The following is an 18488-nucleotide window of genomic DNA, read 5'->3' as shown; positions in this document are numbered from 1 at the left end:
AATTGAATATTATAATTAATGAAATGAATTTGAAGAAAATACAGGCAGACTCTTATGAAATAATATAGGAGGAATGCAGAAAAAGCAGATGACCACTCTAGGTAGTGACTTCAGGATTTCAACAAAGATCAAACACAACAAAACAAATGACGCACTGAGCTGTAAGAGGAGAAAACACCATGTGCTATCACTGTATCACATTCACTGTATGTCGTTTTCCTCAACCATTTCCAGAAGACACACTTTGTGGTATGTTTGGTTGCCCATTGGAAAAGTTATGCTGTGCCACAGACTACAGGCCGGAAGGGATTTTAGAGATCAGTCTACTCCAAGGGTCTCTTGGTCCAAAGAGGAAAGTGAGGCTGGATAAGCCCCTTGGCCAAGGTCCCCTGTCTATACTAGGCTGCTGTATTCAGACTAAATGTATCAATAAAAACATCAGAATAAAATGTGCAAATTCTTAGCCTATGGTAGGGACCAAAATCCGCTACAGGAGAGAGTTTGAGATGATGTTATTGGCTAGATTTTAGTCACTAAAATTGGCAGGGGGTTCTTTCTTTTTCCTGAGGGCAAGGGTCTCATTTGCCTTACTTCTCTCCTTCCCCTCTGTTGCACATGTCTTAATGCCCAGATTTCAATCAAGATTAATAGGTTCCTAGTTATATCACATGAAGGAAGCTTTAAGAATCCTGAAGAATGAGCTGCTACTCATCTTACAAATGAGAAAAGTCTGAGTTCCATAAAGGAAAAAAAGTTTCCAAGAGGAATTAAAATGAACGAATTATGATTTGAATGGAGATCCTTGAATTATCGAATTGTTGGTACCGTCCCCTCTTGCCTGTTGACGTACTTTAAATAGTGTACCTTCAAGGGAGGTATGTCTGATGTATGATTGATGAAGCAAATTGAATCTTGTGACGCTGGAATGAATGAATAGGAAAAATTGATAGATTGCTTTGGCTAATCTTTCAACTTGACTGATCAGAAAAGCCTGAGGCATAAATGTAGAGAGAGGTTCTCCTTTTGCTTTTAAAGATTCTCCTTTAGATTTGAATTTAGGGATGCTGTGGTTTGAAACATATTACAGAATCTCTGCATTGGAAAGAGCTGCAGAGCTCATCCAGCCCACCGTGTCCCTGAACAGAAATCCACTCCTCAAGGTAGTGGATCCACAATTCACCCCCCCCCCCAAATTGTTTCATCCCTTTTAGCTGGGAGACAGAACCCTATTGACAATGAGTCCCCCATTTCCCAAGATAGCTCATTCCGTATTGGATCCCTCCGATATTGGGAAGCTTCCCTTCATGCCAAATCTGCATCTGCTTCTGCGACTTCTGAACACTGCACCAGTGACACCCCTGCATTCTAGGTCAAGAATCCAGTCCCTCTTATCCGTGACAGCTCTTCTGCTATCCCTGCAGTCTTCTCTTTTCCAAGCTAAACAGCCCCCCACTTGATCATTCCTGGCTGCTCCTCTTTGAAAATGCTCTATATTTTCATTAGGCAACAGGAGAGATTATTTTTTAATCTCCTCATATGAATGGGGTTCTCACTATTTCTTCCATTTGATCCCAGAACCAAAGCACCCTAAATGCCAAGAGGTCTTTAGCAGTCCTTCAGGGTGGGAGCTGGGAAAAGAATGTGGGGTAACCACCATGTGTCTGCTGTCTTGAATATCTCAAATTAAATACCTTTCAAGATATTCTGCTCTGATCAGATAACCAAAAGGTTTCCTTAGGGAATTGGCTGGAAGCAGGTACCTAGCAAACTCCTCTGGCAGAGTTAGAAGCTAATCAAAGCTGTTACCATGGAGACTAATGTAATCTCTCTTTGCCAGCTCAAGTGAGCAGCAACCAGCTTTTTGTATTGCCTTCTCTCCTAGCAGCCCTAGTGATTTAGGGGTAAACAGGAATGCATTTCAGAAAGTCAAGGATGAGGTCTGAGCCACTCTGTGCCCAAGGGGTTCAGCCCCAGACAGTGCCAGCTGCCATACCTAGGAACCCCCTCAGCAGATCTCTCACAATATGAGCTCCTTGCGGTTGCAAAGCGTGGTGGACAGAGACATGATTTGAGTAGGAATCCTGTCTCAGACGCTTGTCATTCGACTGAACATGAACCTGTCGTGTCTGACTCCACTGTCTTTGGGGTTTTCTGGGCAAAGATTCTCCGGAGCTTTGCTATTTCTTTCTCCATTGTATTAAGGCAAACAGGGGTTAAAGGTCACACAAATACTAAATGTTTGAGGCTGGATTTGCACTCAGGTTTGCCTGCTTCTGGGCCCATCTCTCTATCCACTGAGCCATCCAGCCACCCCACAGATACTTGGCAGTTATGCAACCCTTGTTTCCCTCCTGTCTCAGTGCCTTGGTCAAAGCCTTTCTCTCTGGGTGCCCAGGAAGACCTCTAAGAGTATAGATTTTTACCTCTGCATCAGTAGGAGTTGTGAAATCATAGCTGTGGAGCCCCAACAAGCAAATGCCTTGATCCTTATGAAGAACAGCAAAGCAACTTTTCCCCCAAACAACCCTTTTAGAGAGTGGTGCTGGGTTTGAATTTTGTTATTGTTGGGAGTTTTGGTTTTGTTTATTTTTTGTCTGGTCCTGTGATTCCACTGATGTCTGGAACTGCTGCTGGGCAGATGCTGTACATTTAGTAGACTCATAGTCTCAGAGAGTCTACTGGGAGACTAATTGCTTGCCCAGGGTAACACAGCTAGAATATGTCAGAGGTGAAACTTGAACCCAGGCTTCCATGATTCCAAGACTAGGTTTGTAGTTGAAGCTCCTATGTTAAGGTCTTATTCTCTAGGCCAGTGATTTAGAGCTGGAAGGGACTTGAAAGGGCATTTCATCTTCACCTACCAAAGAAGAACACATCCAAACTTAGGGATCTGGAAGCATTTTGTTTTCTTTCTTGTGATAGATTCACAGAAATATTGGCCCGGTGGTCAAGAAACCTGGATTTTAGGGCTCAGTCTACCACTCACTATTTATCTTCAGGAAGGCATACTTTGGGCTCTGTTGTTAGAAAATCAGAGTTTTTAACTAGATGAGATACTGTGGCCCTAAACAGTGCTCTCCTCTGGGTCCACTTCTCATAGAGAGCTAACATTTAATGACTCCTAATCTTACAGTTATCTGAGTGTATATGATGTGGAAATATATGTGTGTATATGTATATGCATATATATATACATGCATATAAATTATATGGATATATATTCTTTCTATATAAATTACATGGAATATATCCACATCATTTATGGATATATTACATGTATGTATGTCTTGTGCATGTATATGTATGTATATAATGTGTGTGCACAAATGTATATTTATAGGGCCCAGTCCAGATCTCTTTTCAAGCACAAAGTGCAGTGTCAGTGACCAGCTCAAAACTGGTCGACTTCATTATACCATCTTCCAACATACACATTTCCATAATTTCTCTAAGAATGGCATTGATGACTTTATGAAATGCTTCCTCAGGTCTAGGTAAACTATATCTACAGTAATGTTGACTGAACTCTGCCAAGTGTGTCATGTAATGGAAGGGATATTGAATGTTACCAGATATTCACTTTATCATCTGGAGAAAAATGTGAGTCGGACTGCTTCTCAAGGCGAAGTTGACACTTTCTGAATAAGGTGAAACCTGCTGCATCTCTGGGCTTCATGCTTGTCCACTCCTTGATGTTGAAGACTTCTGGGACCCAGCCTGGCTTTCTCTTGGCCTTGCTGCCCAACCTCCCTGTCAGTGGTAACCTTTACTTGTGTGTACATTCTAAAGTCCTGACCATCTGTTATCGGCGACTCCCTGTTTCACTGAGCTTTTATTTCTTATCAAGCCCTCATAGCCCCTAGGGGAGCTAGATGGTACAATGGATAGAGTCCCCAACTTGGGAGTCAAATGGGCTCATCTTCCTGAGTTCCAGTCTGGCCTCAGATAGTGACTTTTGTGATCCTGAGCAAGTCACTTTACTTTGCCATCATTTCCTCATCTGTAAAATGAGCTGGAGAAGGAAATGGGAATATCACTCCAGTATCTCTTGCCAAAAAAAAAAAATAAATCCAAGATGAGACATGACTGAACACAACTGAACAACAACAAACCTAGCTACACACCCCACTCCTATATCCTTCTACTTGCTGTGGCATTTCTTTAAATTGAAAATCAGTATTTGGTTAATGTTTTATTTCAATGTTTGCACTTATCAGGAAAGAATGAAGCAAAAAAAATTGTTTATAAATGGTACAATATTTTCTTTATTGCATCCAAGTAAGTGCCTGTGATTCCAATGTGTGTGTACCACAGGAACTCTCCGAGCCAAAGTAGATGCCTACTTTTGTAGATTAGTATTCTTTCTCTGCCAAAAGAGAGCTTGGGATTTTTAAGGCAATCACAAAGGATTTTTGTCTTCTAGACACTCCACTGTAACCCCTGAGAGTGTACTTTCAATGAAATACAGTTCATGGAGATACTTCCCATTCTGAATCTCTTCCCAGATACTTTTTGTTCAGGCTCCAAACAGATTGACTCTTACAGATGACATATGGTCTCCTTTTCTAGGTATTCCAAGCTGATCAAAGCAGCCTTGTGGTCTGGGAACACAGGTTTTATATCACGGGGCCTAAGTTAGTGCATTACATCTCTCTCCAGAGATTCCCATCAAGTACCAATTTTCACCTCACCAAGCCTCACCAACTATAATTAGAGTAGTCACTCTCTCTACTACCCATCTGAACTCAGGTTTCTAATGCCTCTGGGATAGATAAAAAATTCTGGCCCACCTCTTTGGCCTTCAATGACACAAAGTTTGTTCCATTTGCCTGTAGCTAGTTGAATCGGAAGGGAAGTAAAATGTCACATTTTGTGCAAAATCACCAATAACTTTTAACTCTTTAGAATATGAAGTCAGGGAATGCATGTTCTGATATTGACAAAGAATACTCCACTAGCAAGAGGAGTTCTTGGAGAAAACCTCCAAGTTTATGGAAACCTCAAAAAATGAGTCTCTGATTATCGTTCAACTTTATTTATTGAATTGATCAGGGAAGAGAGATAAGGTCATGCTTTAGTTAAAGCCCAAATGTTCTAGAGCATAGAATGTTGGAGAAGTTAATTTTTAAAGTTGGTCAAGATAAGAGCAAAGAAATCATCAAAGTAATGTTTGGAGAGTCAAAATATTACCTGGAGAAAAGGGGTTTGATTTTATTCCATTCTGCCCCAGATGCCTTAGAAATTTGGAGCATGGCAGTGGAGATTAGAGGAAGCTAATTTCAGATCAATGTATGACAACAGTGTCTCATTATTACTATATCATATCAGTCTCATAATGAAATAAGGTGCTCCGAAATGTGGTGAGTTGTCAGTCAGTGGAAATGTTCAAGAAGCTGAATGACAGCAGATCTGTGGTAGGAGAGATTTCAATTTTGGAAGGGATTTTGCTAGTTGTTCTCTGAAGCCCTTTCCAGCTAAGGGATTCAAAATCCTCGAAGTACCAGTTTTGGTGGAGACCTCTGGATTCATAGTCTAAAAGTGAGCATGAGCCCCAGATCTGCTATTGACAATCTGTGTGACTATTTGGCAAGTCATAACACCTCTCTTGACCTCATTTTCTTCTCCTGAAAAATGGGAGTGCTGTAGGCAGTGACCTGTAAGGTTCTTTTGATCCTGAAATTTCCCTCATATGGGTGAAGCCGTCAGGATAGATTTTTAGGATGTCACAGCCACACAGGACTTTGAAGATCATCTAAGCCAGCTCCTTCATTTCAGATGGAAAAACTGAGGCTTAAGAAAACAAAATGTTGCACCATAAAGAATCATAAATTAAAAAAAGTTGGAAAGTGGTTGAGTCTGACAGCCTCATTTTACAGATGGGGAAAGGAAGGTTAAGACAGCTGATAGGACTCACTCAAGATCACACAGCTAAAAATACCTAAAAATAGATTTGACCTCAGATCTCCCTGATTCTTAAGTGAAGTATGTATCTACCCTGTCATACTTAGTGTTTGTTTTTTTTTTTTTAATGAAGCAATGGAGAGTGGGAACGGAAGCATAGTAACAGCTTTGCTTTCCGTCACGTGTAGCTTGTGGATGTAGAAGATGGTTCCTGAGGTTTGTGTCGGCTGGACTTGAAAGAGGCCTGCTAATGCATTCAGGGCAGAATAGTCTTGGAGGCAGCAAGACTTGAATTCAAGGTCTACCTTTGGCATATCTTGGCTGTGTGATCATGGTTGTGATTCTGTGTGATCATGTGTGATTCTTGGTTTCCAGAATGCCAGTCACACAAGAGTTGCTGATCTGTGTCACTGGAGGGAATTTCTATGCCAAAAGTTCCTTATGCTGATGGATAGATGGGTCTAGACTAAAATAAATGCACTCCTGAGAAAAGAAATGATGGTGTTTCTAATTGCAAGATAAATTTTGCAAAAACTTTTTGATGTGATCTTTCCCCCTCGACCACCAGAAAAAGCAGCTTATCTTCAGGGTTAGTTCATCAGTGCATCCATTTTGCCACCTATTATGTGGACTTGGGCGCTATGCTTCTGAGCTAATACTCTGGTGGGAAATTTGCACTCAGACTAGGCCTCTCACCCATTCAAATGCCTTTGAGGTCACTTCTACATTAGGTTCAAAGTCTGTCTGTAAAAAGTTTGACCATTAAAATTTACTCAGCACCCCCAGACATATTACATTATTGACAACGATGCCATCCTTTACCACAGAATTATTTGGCAACTTAAGAGTAAATCCCAGTCAGAAGAGAGCTACGAGAATGAGGGAGGACAAGAAAACCCCCTCTTCCCCATCCCTAGCCAGCCCTCGGTTTTCTTTTTTACACTCTAGGATGACATTTGCTTCCCTTCTCACTCGCCTCTTTTACAGGCATCTAAAAAACACTATTATTCTCATTATAAGCGCTTCCAAGTTAAGAAATGATCTATCTCAGTTCTTTCCTAGTCTCTTTCATTATTCCAGATTAAAACCATACCATAGATATGTTATGGAATGATAGCAAACAATTTCTATTTGCTACAGTGCAGGAACCTGTTAGTTACAGGAAAAGGAATTTACCATCACATCATTTAGAAGTTTTTACAATTAAAAGTTTTATTCCTGGAGGAACTGCAAGACAATTAAATGAAATGCTAACAACAAATTAAATGCTTTATAGGTCAGTCATCCCATTAGGTCTCTTTAGGGAAGCTGTTCTCATATAAAACATGCCATAACCTATTTGCATAATGATTGGATCTTAACTGTGCCTTCTGCTCTTTTATGGTGTGTTGTTTATCCTGGTGCATGGCTGATATAGGAGAGGTAGAAAAGATGGGGAGGGGAGAAGAGCTATTTATGAGGGGCAGAATTTGCAGAATTCAAGCATATTAAACTGAACATGTTAAACCCGACAGCAAGGCTTTAAAAACCAAAGATGAACTTTGATATGCAATGCGTTAAGGCTTTCCTTCTGCAGGCAACGAAAGGCAGAAGGTTGCGCTTATGTGAGCCCCGGAATGTGTCATGGACTAAAATGGCCATGGAAGGCCTGACTCGTCAGCCCTGCTCATCGACATCTATAGAGATCACCCCACTGACGTACAGCCTTCCATTTCCTTCCTGTTCAAAACTAACAGAAATATGGGGGATGGGGAGGAGAAATGGTATCACGTCAGGAGAATTCATCATGGCCAAACTAGTTAAGTAGTGATTGATTAGGAAACATATGCTACATTGAAGCTGATAACGTTACCTTTTTCCTCCTTTTTCCCCCCTGGTGGTTTATTCTGTAATGTAACAAAGAGTACAGATCAAAGTGTCTAGGTCTGAGTCTGCTACCATCTATGGCAGCTCACTCGTTTTTTAAATTATTCTTATTTACTATAAAAAAGGCAGTGACAAAGTTTATAAGTATCAAAGGCCGTTGATACTTGGATCCTTTCTTTTGTTTCCAACAATTCCTAAAGTTTCTAGGGGGAAAATGGTAATGAAAACAGAAAGCTGATCCAAACATCTAATCTTGGGAAAGATGATTTGCACTTGACCACCATCGGTTTATATTGAGGATTCCTTTTCCTTTTATATCTCAGCTTGTGGAATAAAGCTACTTTGATTCCAGGACACAGGAGGACCAGGGACAGAGAACTGCTACAGTCTTAAGCTAAACCAGCACTAGGTCCCCATGGGCTCAAGGGAGCATTATGGGCACCAAGAACTTCACATTCCCAGCTCAGAAAAGACTGCTTGAAGTGGGTGGGCTTTCCTTAGGCCATGGGAAGTATCCCACGTCTCTAGAATGCTGAGCTTTTCTAATGGGCACTAATTTCTGTTGGCATTGTAAGTACTTTTTGAAGTGGGAGGTGGGGTGGCCAGGGGAGGTAAGTATCAAGGTTTAAGCTGAGGCAGTTAGAAGCTCATAGAGGCTCTATTTTGTTTTCTCTCTTTGCATGTGTATAGATAGATATATGTGTGGATATAAACACATATGTACATACATACATACGTACTTGAATGGTGAGAATGAAAAAACGAGCAAAGTATTATAAAAAGAAATAGGCTGGAACCAACATAGTTAAGCTAATTAGCCAAATCAGCTAGTGGATACCTTGGTAGATTGGACATCCTGAAGAAATGAGTTCAATTCTACCTCAGATACTTACTGGCTGTATGGCCCTAGGCAAGTCACTTAACCTCAGTCAGCCTCAGTTTTCTCATCTGTGAAATGAGGATACTCACAACATCCTCCTCCCGGGGTTGTTGTAATAATGAAATGACTTATGTAAAGTGCTTTGTAAATCACGTAACTGATAACTCTTAATATTTATTATTATTATCATCATCAATTACCAGTAGTGGTAGAAAGAGAGGGAGGAATTGTGGGGAAGTCTTCTTCCCTTTCAGAGAATGCCAAATTAAAGCCCTGCTATAGTCAATAGGTATCTTATCTCCATGTTTGCATGGGTCTAGGGACACAAGTGTCTTCTATTACAAGTAAAAGCAAATATACAGGGTTATATTTCTGGAAAACCTTTTCATCAAATCAATTTTTGCTGATATCTTCTATTTCTTCCATCACCCTGGAATCCCCAGTATCTTCCCCTCTTCCTCTCCCAGATAATCATCCCTTCTCACAAATGGTATTTTCTTAAAGAAGAAAAAGAAAATATAACTGACCAACATTGAAAAGTCTAAAAAGGTGCTCCCTGTGTACCATGTGTGTATTTCCCCCCTCCATCTTCTCATATCTCGGTATGCATGTGGTTGAATATTTATAGTTTTATTATATCAGCTTTGATTTTCTTGGAGTGTACTTTGTTGTTGTATATGTTGTTTTCCTAGCTCTGCTTACTTTACTCACTGTCAGTTCATGTAAATTTTTCCATGTTTTTCTGTATTCATCAAATATAATTTCCTACAGCACTCTAATCTCCCATTATATTCAGGCACCGGAATGTCTTTAGCCATTCCCCGGTTGATGGGCATCTAATTTGTACAGGTTTTGCCAAAGTGCTGTTATACATATACTGGTGTTTATTAGAACTTTCTTCTTATCAGTGGCTTCCTTGGAATACAAGTCCAGTGTATGCAGTGGGTCCACTTTTTATTTTTTATTGACTTTTATTTGCCTATTTCCACTTTTCTTTTTTAAATGTTTGTATCATTTCCCAATTCCATCAACAATGTATTAGTGGACATATCACTCCACAACCCCCGCAACATTGACTTTGTTTGCTAAGTTGAAGGCAAAATCTCTGGGGTTTTTTGATTTGTATGGCTCTTATAGGTTGTGACTTGGAGCATTCTTTCATGTGCTTATGAAGTGTTTATTTGTATTTATATTGCTTATACGTCCTCGATACAAAACCATTATCAGGAAATTTGATATCAGAAGTTTTATTTTCCATTTCACCTCTTCCTATCTTAGGGCATTCATTTCTAGCCAGACCTTTGCTATTTCTCCCTACTTCTGTTGCCCGAGACTTGAATGTTTCTGTGATTATTAACATTTCTACTTTTGTTTTTCTTAGTGTGTGTCTCTGTCTTTGTGGGGTAGGTGCAGGGTCGAATTGATCAAGGGATTCCCTGGGAAGTGTTGGCTCCTGGTTAAGAAGACACCTCGTTGTCTATTCTCTTGAATCATTACTGGCTTTTCAGTTACTTGGTGCTTCTTATTCTTTTAATGGTCTTTTAAACTGATGTAGTTGCTGTTACAGTATATTTTGTGCTTCTAGTCTTGCTACTTTCACTCTACATTAATTTATGTAGATTCTCCCATATTTCAATGAATTCTTCACATTCACCTTTTCTCCCTATGCAGCAACATTCAATTATACTCTTATGGTGTTGCTCAGTTCACCGTTGTCCAATTGATGCTTAGCCACTCCGCTTCCAGTTTTTGTTTTTTGTTTTCCTATGGCATGATTGTTGGCAGGTTTGTTCATCGGAGCCAATTTGCAGGGTGTAAGAAGTGAAACCTCAGAGTCGATTTTGTATTTCTCTTACTTTTAGAGATTGGGAGCATATTTTCATAGGGTCAATTATGCGATCAACAAGCACTTGTTAAGTGACTACAATGTGCCTCCCACTTTGCAGGACTGAAGCTCCTTTTGCAGAAATAAGCCAATCCCTCCCTTCTCATAACTGCTATGCTGGGATGGAGGTAAAGCCCATTATCACAGGCATGCAAGTACAAGATATATACCGAGTGTTTTATTGGGGAAGAGTAAGTCACTAACCATGGAGGAAGCAGCAAAGTCTCCTTGAGGCATGTGGCACTTGAGAAGAGCATTAAAGGGAGAGCATTTCAGACTTGGAACTAGCCAGTGCAGAGGCTTGTAAGAAGTCAATAGAATGCCATATTCTTCATAGAACAGCAGTTCAGCTAAGTGTAAAGCCTGTGGGGGAGTCATATATAATCAGCCTGCATAGGTATGGTGGACTGGGATGATAAAAAAATTCAAATGTCAAAAAAGCAGATTCATACAGTTGTTTAAAAATTTTAATTCTTTAGAAAACATATGTTTTTTTATATCCCGGGCCTGCTTATTGATGAATGTCACTGATGACCTTTAACCTATAAATCCAAATTCTAGCTCAGCTGCTTACTGCCTGCATGACTTTGGGCAAGTCATTTCATCTCTCTGAGTTTGTTTCCTCCTCTGTCAAAGGAAGGGGTTCAACAGTATGGCCTCTCCCATATTTTCCGGCTCTTTAGCTATCATCCTTCTATCCCATGCCTTTCACAGTTATCCACGGCCAGTGGAATTGCACCCTTGCGGAATCTTTGTTAGAGAGCAGTTTGGCATATCATAGAGGTACAATTGTAACCCTACCCTTTGACCCAACAGTTTTCCTGTTGGAAATCTACCACGATTGTGTTATCAAGAATCACAAGACAGAAGCGCCCATTCAAACAGCTTTCATTTTATTTTCATATGTAATTGCCAGAAAAATGGGGACAAAATCCTAACAATCCACCAATAGGAGAAGTGTTAAATTTTGGAATATGAATGTGTTAGATTGTTATAATGCCATTGAGATCAGCAATATAGGCTAATATTTTTTAAAATCTAGATAAAGGAAATCTGTGCGAGAGAGAGAGGGTTAATGGACTGAAAACTCAGTATAAGTCAGGGGCCCAGTGTTGCCAGCACAAGAAGAAATGCAATCTTGGCTACGTTAAGAGATTCATAACTTCTTAGAACAAGGAGGCAATGGTCCTTACTGTTCTCTCCTTATCTAGCCTCATGTGGAATATTGTGTTTCATTCTGGACACAGTGTTTTCAGAAAGACATTCATAAGATAAAGAATTCCAGATTAAGGCCAACAGGATTGTTAAGGGCCCACCGGTCATAAAAGGACCAGCTGGAGAAGTAAGCCATAGTTAGTTAGCCTGAACAAAAGAAAACTTAGTGGGGATGTGATAGGTATGTTTAAGCGTTCGAAGGGCTGTCATGTGGTAGAAAGATCAGCCTTGTCGTGTTTGACCCCAGAGGGTGGAACCAGGAACAACAACTCGAACTTGCAGAGAGCCCAATCGAGGCTGGTTCCCGTTGAGAGCTGTACAAGGTGGAATGGGCAGCCATCTGAACTAATGGGCTCTGCAGATGCCGGATGACTACTTCTCATCCAAGCAGAGGCTGGATGACTACTTGTTGGTTCCATTATCATATTATTTCCTTTTCTTATATAGGTTGGACTAGATGGGCAGTGCCATTTGTTTCTGTACCTCAATATAGCCAAAATGGAAATCCTTGTCTTCCCCCTGAAGTCCCTCCTACCCCTCCCCCAGACCTGTCTTTTTCTGGTCATTGAGCTTTGTAACCTCAGCTCCCTTCCAGTTCTGTAATTCTGTAAATCTTGGCTTTTCTCTCTCTCCTTTATGTGGTATAGCCAATAAATTGCTAAGCCTTGTTGTTTCTATGGCTACAACATCCGTATTGTCTGTTGCTTTCTCTCCATTCTCAGGGGCACTACATTAGTACAGATTTCCTCTCCTAGCTGGCCTGATAGTCTCCCTAACTGGTCTCCTTGCTTTCAGTCTTTTCCTTTTCCAGTCTGGCTTCCAAATGGTGACCAAAATAATAATCTGCATAAGACACGAATTTAATTCAGTCATTCCCTGGCTCCAAACCTGTCAGTGGCTCCCTCTTGCTCCTAAGACAAAATGCAGTTCTCAGTCTGGCACTGAAAACCTCCGAAAATCTAACTCACTCACGTATAGACTTATCTTGTACTATTCTCCCATTTTCATATTCACGCTCTCTAGCAGTTCCAATCAAGCTGGACTACTAGCTGCTTCCTGAACTACCTCCTGCATATTTTGCCACGAATCCATGCCTTTAATGTATTCCTTGCTCACTTTTACCTCTCAAATTCATGACCTTCCTTCCAGGTTCAGCCCAGCTCGGCTGCCACCTCCTCCCTGATGTATTCCCAGATTTCTTCTAATTCCTCCAATTATCTAGAATTGACTTTTCTGTTTAGATTGGCTTCCTTACCCCTCCCCCACCCACCCAGTAGAATGTACAAATGGCAGTAATTATTAAACCTTTGGCTCTGGAATTCGGGTCGTTTGGTCACAGCACGAATGCAGGTCATAAAAGACTAGATACCTGCCTTTCTGTGATGAACCGGCCAGCGGGAGACAGCCCTTTTCTCCTTAGATGAAATCACTGTCTGCCTAAAGAGATGAGACTGTTCTTATTTTAAAACGTTGTTGTTGTTGTTTTTGCAGGGACTGGGGAGTTGCAGATTCTCTTCCTCCCTCCAGCTTCTCCCCTCTGCCCGAGAAGGCAAGCTATATGATAATAAGGCAGTTCTTAACAGTTAGTGGCAGAAATTGAGAATGATGACCAATGAGACTAGTTTGGATGAATTGCTGAGTGCAAACTCACCTAATCCACTGTCTTGAGATCCAGATCAGGTTTCCTATCTGTCCACCCCAGGTATCTTGCTTTCTGCCCATCAGGAAATCGGAGCCTGTCCCTTCCCCCCACCCTTCCTTCTGAAAAGTTATCAAATCAGTATCATTATTAGATCTGGAAAGGACACGGTGACATTTCTTGATGACTCTCTTCACCGTTCTTGTGACTTTCCAGACCCAAATCCCCTCCCCTGTCTACTGCTCCATTTTCTCTGTTGTCTTCCCCATTAACATGCTAGCTCCTAAATGGCAGGAACTCGGTGTTTTGCATTTGGATCCCCGTGAACCTAGGACGGTATTCATAAAACAGTAAATCCTTAATGGTTGTGTTTTTTTCCTCTTTCATTCAGTGTTTGGAGAGCAGCTTTAAAGGCTGGCTTCTGGAAGAAATCATTCCTGGGATACACCAAAAGCAGTGCTCTGTTAATGTCTCTGCATATACTCTGTGCTTCCATTTTATATTTTATTATGAGTTGCTATATTAATATTGCTTAATGCTAGTTTGTGAGATTAAATAGCCTGTTTAATAAATGATGCAGTACACTTAAAGGGCTCTTAGTGGCCACGCTGATTATCAGTCTGGGGGCAGACTGATGCAGTTTGGCTAGGCTAGGCTCCTTCCCAAAGAGGGAGGAGAGAGAACATATGGACAAAAAAACCTCAATTAAGTGATAAGTTAATTTAGTACGATTCTTGAACACTAACGCAATTCTACTCATTCCTGTGTGTATTCTGAGCTAGCTTAGTCAGAATGAGTGTGCTCCATGCTGCTACTATTCTCTTTCAGAGTATTCTAGATTGGTAGATTTGTGCACCCCCACCCCCACCCCCACCCCCACCCCCACCTCCACCCCCATCTCCATCCCCACCCCCACTCCACCCCCATCCCCACCCCACCCCCACCTTTGTACTCCAGACTGTAAAACTGCATAAGCCACAGCATCAGGGAAAGAAGCTGCTTGTGTCAGTCTGAAGTTAAAGCAGAGCTGACCAGCTTGGGAAAGGCTCTCCTATGCACTGTTATGTGCTGGATCAGAAATCCCAGGTGGCTGTGTCTGTCACTTACTGCTCTCTGTCCTCGCTCTATTATTGTTTTTTAAATAAACACACACACACACATATTGTGGTTTTTAAAATGAAAATAGATATATTTAAGTCTTTAAAACAGTTCCTAAAAGGTATACTTTCTCAGAAAACCAGATATACAATAATGCATTTTTTCTGCTGTTATGTGCATCAGAAGCAAAATACAAAAACTTTAACAAAAAATACTGTTTTTCAACAATCACAGTCAAATTTAAAGATTAAAAATAAAGAAGGTAACAGGAAAATAGCATAAATTAATGAATTCTTAACCATATGCAATGACTTAAACTTTGGCACTAGGAATCAAGATGTTTTGTCACTTCCCATTTAAACAGATCATAAAAATGTCAAAAGATGTAACCATCAGAATACAAGCAGCTTTGTTAACTACACAGTGAAACATTCTACACAGGTCACTATTACATAGACTGGAACAGAACCTCTAAAATTACAGAAGGGACTGAAACGTTACCCTTTTTATGTTTTTAACAGAACAAATACTTAACAAACATAAATTAGATTAAACATTGAATAAATTAAACTTTTTTTCTTGTAAAGAGAACAAACTAATAATATAACATTTATGTTCACTGAGATCAAAATAGGACAAATAGTATCAGACTCTTAGGCAACTTTTTGTAAATACTCAGGGGGAGCAACCTCATAATCACTGGGAGTGAACAGAGCTGCTGCATGATTTGCCAAATATTTTAGGAAATCATGAAGGTGATTTAACAATAATGCCACGCTCTGGTCATCCAGTGCTGTGTAGGACAGCATATCTCCGATTTTGACAAATAATCGAAGGAGATGGGATGCTCCATAAATTTGGGACACAGAAGCATCAGGATCATCAGCTAAGATCTCAGCATACTGGGGCCTTTCAAAATCATACAACAGCTGAGGGCCCAACATTACATTGAAATAAGCTTTGATCCCTGCTACCACTTCTGTGACCGCATACGATTTGGCCACATTGCCTTGGGCTCTTTCGTACTCCTCGTAGTCATCCAGAATGGAATCTATGTTCTTCTTGGCCGGCAGGTGAAACAGCTGCTTTTGCCCGACCACCAGCTCCCGATCCTCCACCAGCCACGGCTTCAGTTCATTGGGAATGTTCACTTTAATGTCGGTTTTTTTCACATATCGCCTTTCCACTTCATAGTACACTCGGGCTCTCCTCTTTGAATGCTGGGGTCGAGATGGTGTTGATGTTTCGCTGGAACTGCTTCCTTCTCCGGTTTCAGCCATTTTCTTTTCCTTCTTTTTAACTGAAGACCCCGAAGGCCCTGCCGCTGTGGAGGCTTCTTCTTTGTCCACGGTCTTTTCCTGCTGACCCTCGGACTGCTGGCTCTCCGACTCCGACTCCGAGGTAGCAGTCTTAGACTCTGAACTCGGGGTCTTGGGCTCTGAGCTTGGGGTCTTGGGCTCCGAGGCCTTCTTTTCCCCAGGGGCCAGGCCCTCTCCCACCTTTTCATCTGCAGATAACTCCTCATTGCTGTTGAGAAGTTCTCTCTGTTTCTGCAGATTGGTCTCAGAATACTTAAGTATTCTGCTCTCAGGAACCCACTCATCATCCCAGCCAGCGGTAGGGCAGACATCCTCCTTGTACTCAGCATCGCCATCTCCGACTGCACAGGGAGCGGCGCTGGCGCTGGCGCTGGCGCTGGCTTTGCCTTTGCCCTTGCCCTTGCCCTTGCCTTTGCCCTTGCCTTTGGGCTTAGGCTCCTCTGCCTCTGCCTCAGGGTCTTCACTGGGCTCACTGGTTTCCCTGGGCTCCCCAACATTACCGGCTTCCCCTGCCTTACTGGTTTCGCCAGCCTTAGGGGACTTATGGGCCACCCCTGACTCTGAAGCCTCACTGCGGGGCTTCCGGCCTTTGTGGGACTTAAGGGCCTTACCGGGCTTCTCCGCCTCCTGCGCCTTTTCCGCCTCCGGGACCTTTTCCGCCTCCTGAGCCTTGTCAGCCTCCTGGGCCTTGTCAGCCTCCTGGGCCTTTTCCGCCTCCCGGGCCTCCATCTTGGCCAGCTTTTCGGAGAGCCGGGTGCGCACGGCACCCTTCTCGTTGCCACCCGGGTAGTGTACGAGGTACTTGACCTTCCTGTACTTAACTGACACTTTCACACACTCCGCCTCGTAAAGCAGGGGCCCTCGGAAACACAACACCCGCTCCCCGACCTCAAACTGGGGCTTCCTGGGGCGCTTCTTGGGGTCTTTCTTTGGCGCCATATCTCCCGTAGGGGCCCGGAGCCTCCGCCCACCTCTCCCGCCTCCGCCGCCGCTGGCACACACAGCCCAGGCGCTGCCGATGCCCCCCTTCTGGCCCTTCTCCCGGTGGTCCCGCCTTGGGCCCAGGTGACCGCCACCCTCCAAAGTCTGGGGCAATATGGAATTAATTAGGTGCCAAGTTGGACCAGATTTACCGGAAGCAGCTGCCCACAGGATCACGAAGCTCCACTTCAGCTGTAGCGCACACCAGTCAGTTCTCTCAACAAGTGAAGCCTCCCATCCACTATCTGGCCCTCGAGATGGAATGTAGGGCCACCGGCACTCTCAGCTCCAACCAATGGCGGCTGCTCCTGCTAATGCACGTGCATCAGGCACGTGCATATCCTTCATTTCAAACCCAACCTGATGGCGCTGCGCATGCGCCGTCATTGCTCCCCTCCCCCCCTCACCCTGAGATTCAACTCCCACTACTGCCGTTGATGGTAGTTGCTCCAGGTAACAACTCAACGCGCATGCGTTCCCATCCCCCTTTCTGCCCCCTCTATGGATGTTGATGGCTGTTGCTCCTGGTAACAGCCAGTGCAAAGAGCATGCGCTTTTCTTGCTCCTTCCCCTCCCCCAAGTCTCTGTTCTCTCTATGGCTCTTGATGGCTTTTGCTCCAGGTAACTGCCGGACATTACGCATGCGCTCTCACTGCCCCCTTCCCCCACCCCGAGATTCTGCTTCCCCCATAGATGTTGATGAGTGTTGCTCCAGGTAACAGCCAGGATCACACGCATGCGCCTTCTTTTGGCCCTTTTTTTTTTTAAAGTTTTCTACCACCCCCCTTCTTTCCCCACCCCATTCAGCTCCCTCTATGGCTCTTCATGACTAGGTAAAGGCCAGGACGGGAATATTACGCATGCGCCCTGCTAGCTTTCCCACTCCCTCCCCCCATTCATCTCCCCATATGGCTCTTCCTGGGTGTTGCTTCAGGTAAAGACTAGGACTTTGCGCATGCGTTCTCCTTGCTTCCCCCCCCTCCCCTCAGCTGTCCCTATGGCTCTTCATCGCCATTGCTGCCGGTAAAGGGAAAACGTTGCGCATGCGCCAGGATGACTGCGCTGCAGGTTCCCCACCCTTCTGTTCTCCCTCAGACCATAGATGCTCCCCACCCCCTCCACCCCCGTCCATTAACAGCCAGCGCATTGCGCATGCGCCTACATTATACATTTCTCCCCCCCCCCCCATGATTCACCTCCTGCTGATGTGTTCTTCCCTCTATAAAGCACCTTTTTCTATACTGCCCCTCCCCATCCCGTCTTTAAAATAATTTAATTCCCTTCCATGAAGTAGAGAGACATTGCTTAATCTCTTACTGTATGCTCAGTGGTGTTGGGTGGTTGATTTCGAGGTGCTGGGGGTGGAGCCAGAGACCCCCGAGAGGTCAGAGGGCTTAGCCTGCCTGCGCACTCGCGACGAGGGTTTTTGTCTTGGCCGGGCCGGGCCGGAGGAGGGGCTCTTATGGCGATGCACCTGTGTGGGTGCCCAAGGATGCCTCCCTCCGGGACGAATCCCCACCCCTGCTCACCTGCTGCCACCAATTGAGAAAGACCCCCCACCGAGGCGGCTCCCCAGCTGCGGGTGCCTGGAAGGCAGGAACTGGACCAGGGAAAATGGGGGGTGGGGGTGGGGTGCATACACCCAGGATGGGGGACTATCTGAGAAAAGACACAGGGCCCAGCATCTTTGGGAACAGTGAGTCG

At 43.3% G+C, this 18488-nt stretch overlaps 1 protein-coding gene across 1 annotated transcript; it reads right to left on the bottom strand.

Moving 5' to 3' along the window:
- Nucleotides 1–14548: 14548 nt before the first annotated feature.
- LOC127542897 (mortality factor 4-like protein 1) lies at nt 14549–16754 on the bottom strand. The gene has a single exon (XM_051968799.1). It carries the CDS (start codon nt 16740–16742, stop codon nt 15138–15140), a length of 1605 nt encoding a protein of 534 aa, XP_051824759.1. The 5' UTR covers nt 16743–16754; the 3' UTR covers nt 14549–15137.
- Between the last annotated feature and the right edge of the window lie 1734 nt (nt 16755–18488).

Source organism: Antechinus flavipes, chromosome X, assembly GCF_016432865.1.
Source record: "Antechinus flavipes isolate AdamAnt ecotype Samford, QLD, Australia chromosome X, AdamAnt_v2, whole genome shotgun sequence".
NCBI classification, from domain to species: domain Eukaryota; kingdom Metazoa; phylum Chordata; class Mammalia; order Dasyuromorphia; family Dasyuridae; genus Antechinus; species Antechinus flavipes.
The sequence above is the reverse complement of the archived record's forward strand: the minus strand, read 5'-3'. Positions and strand labels throughout refer to the sequence as shown.

What these genes read in the sequence shown, in the direction of transcription:
- LOC127542897 (XM_051968799.1), bottom strand. Translation starts at nt 16,742, where the DNA reads ATGGCGCCAAAGAAAGACCCCAAGAAGCGCCCCAGGAAGCCCCAGTTT.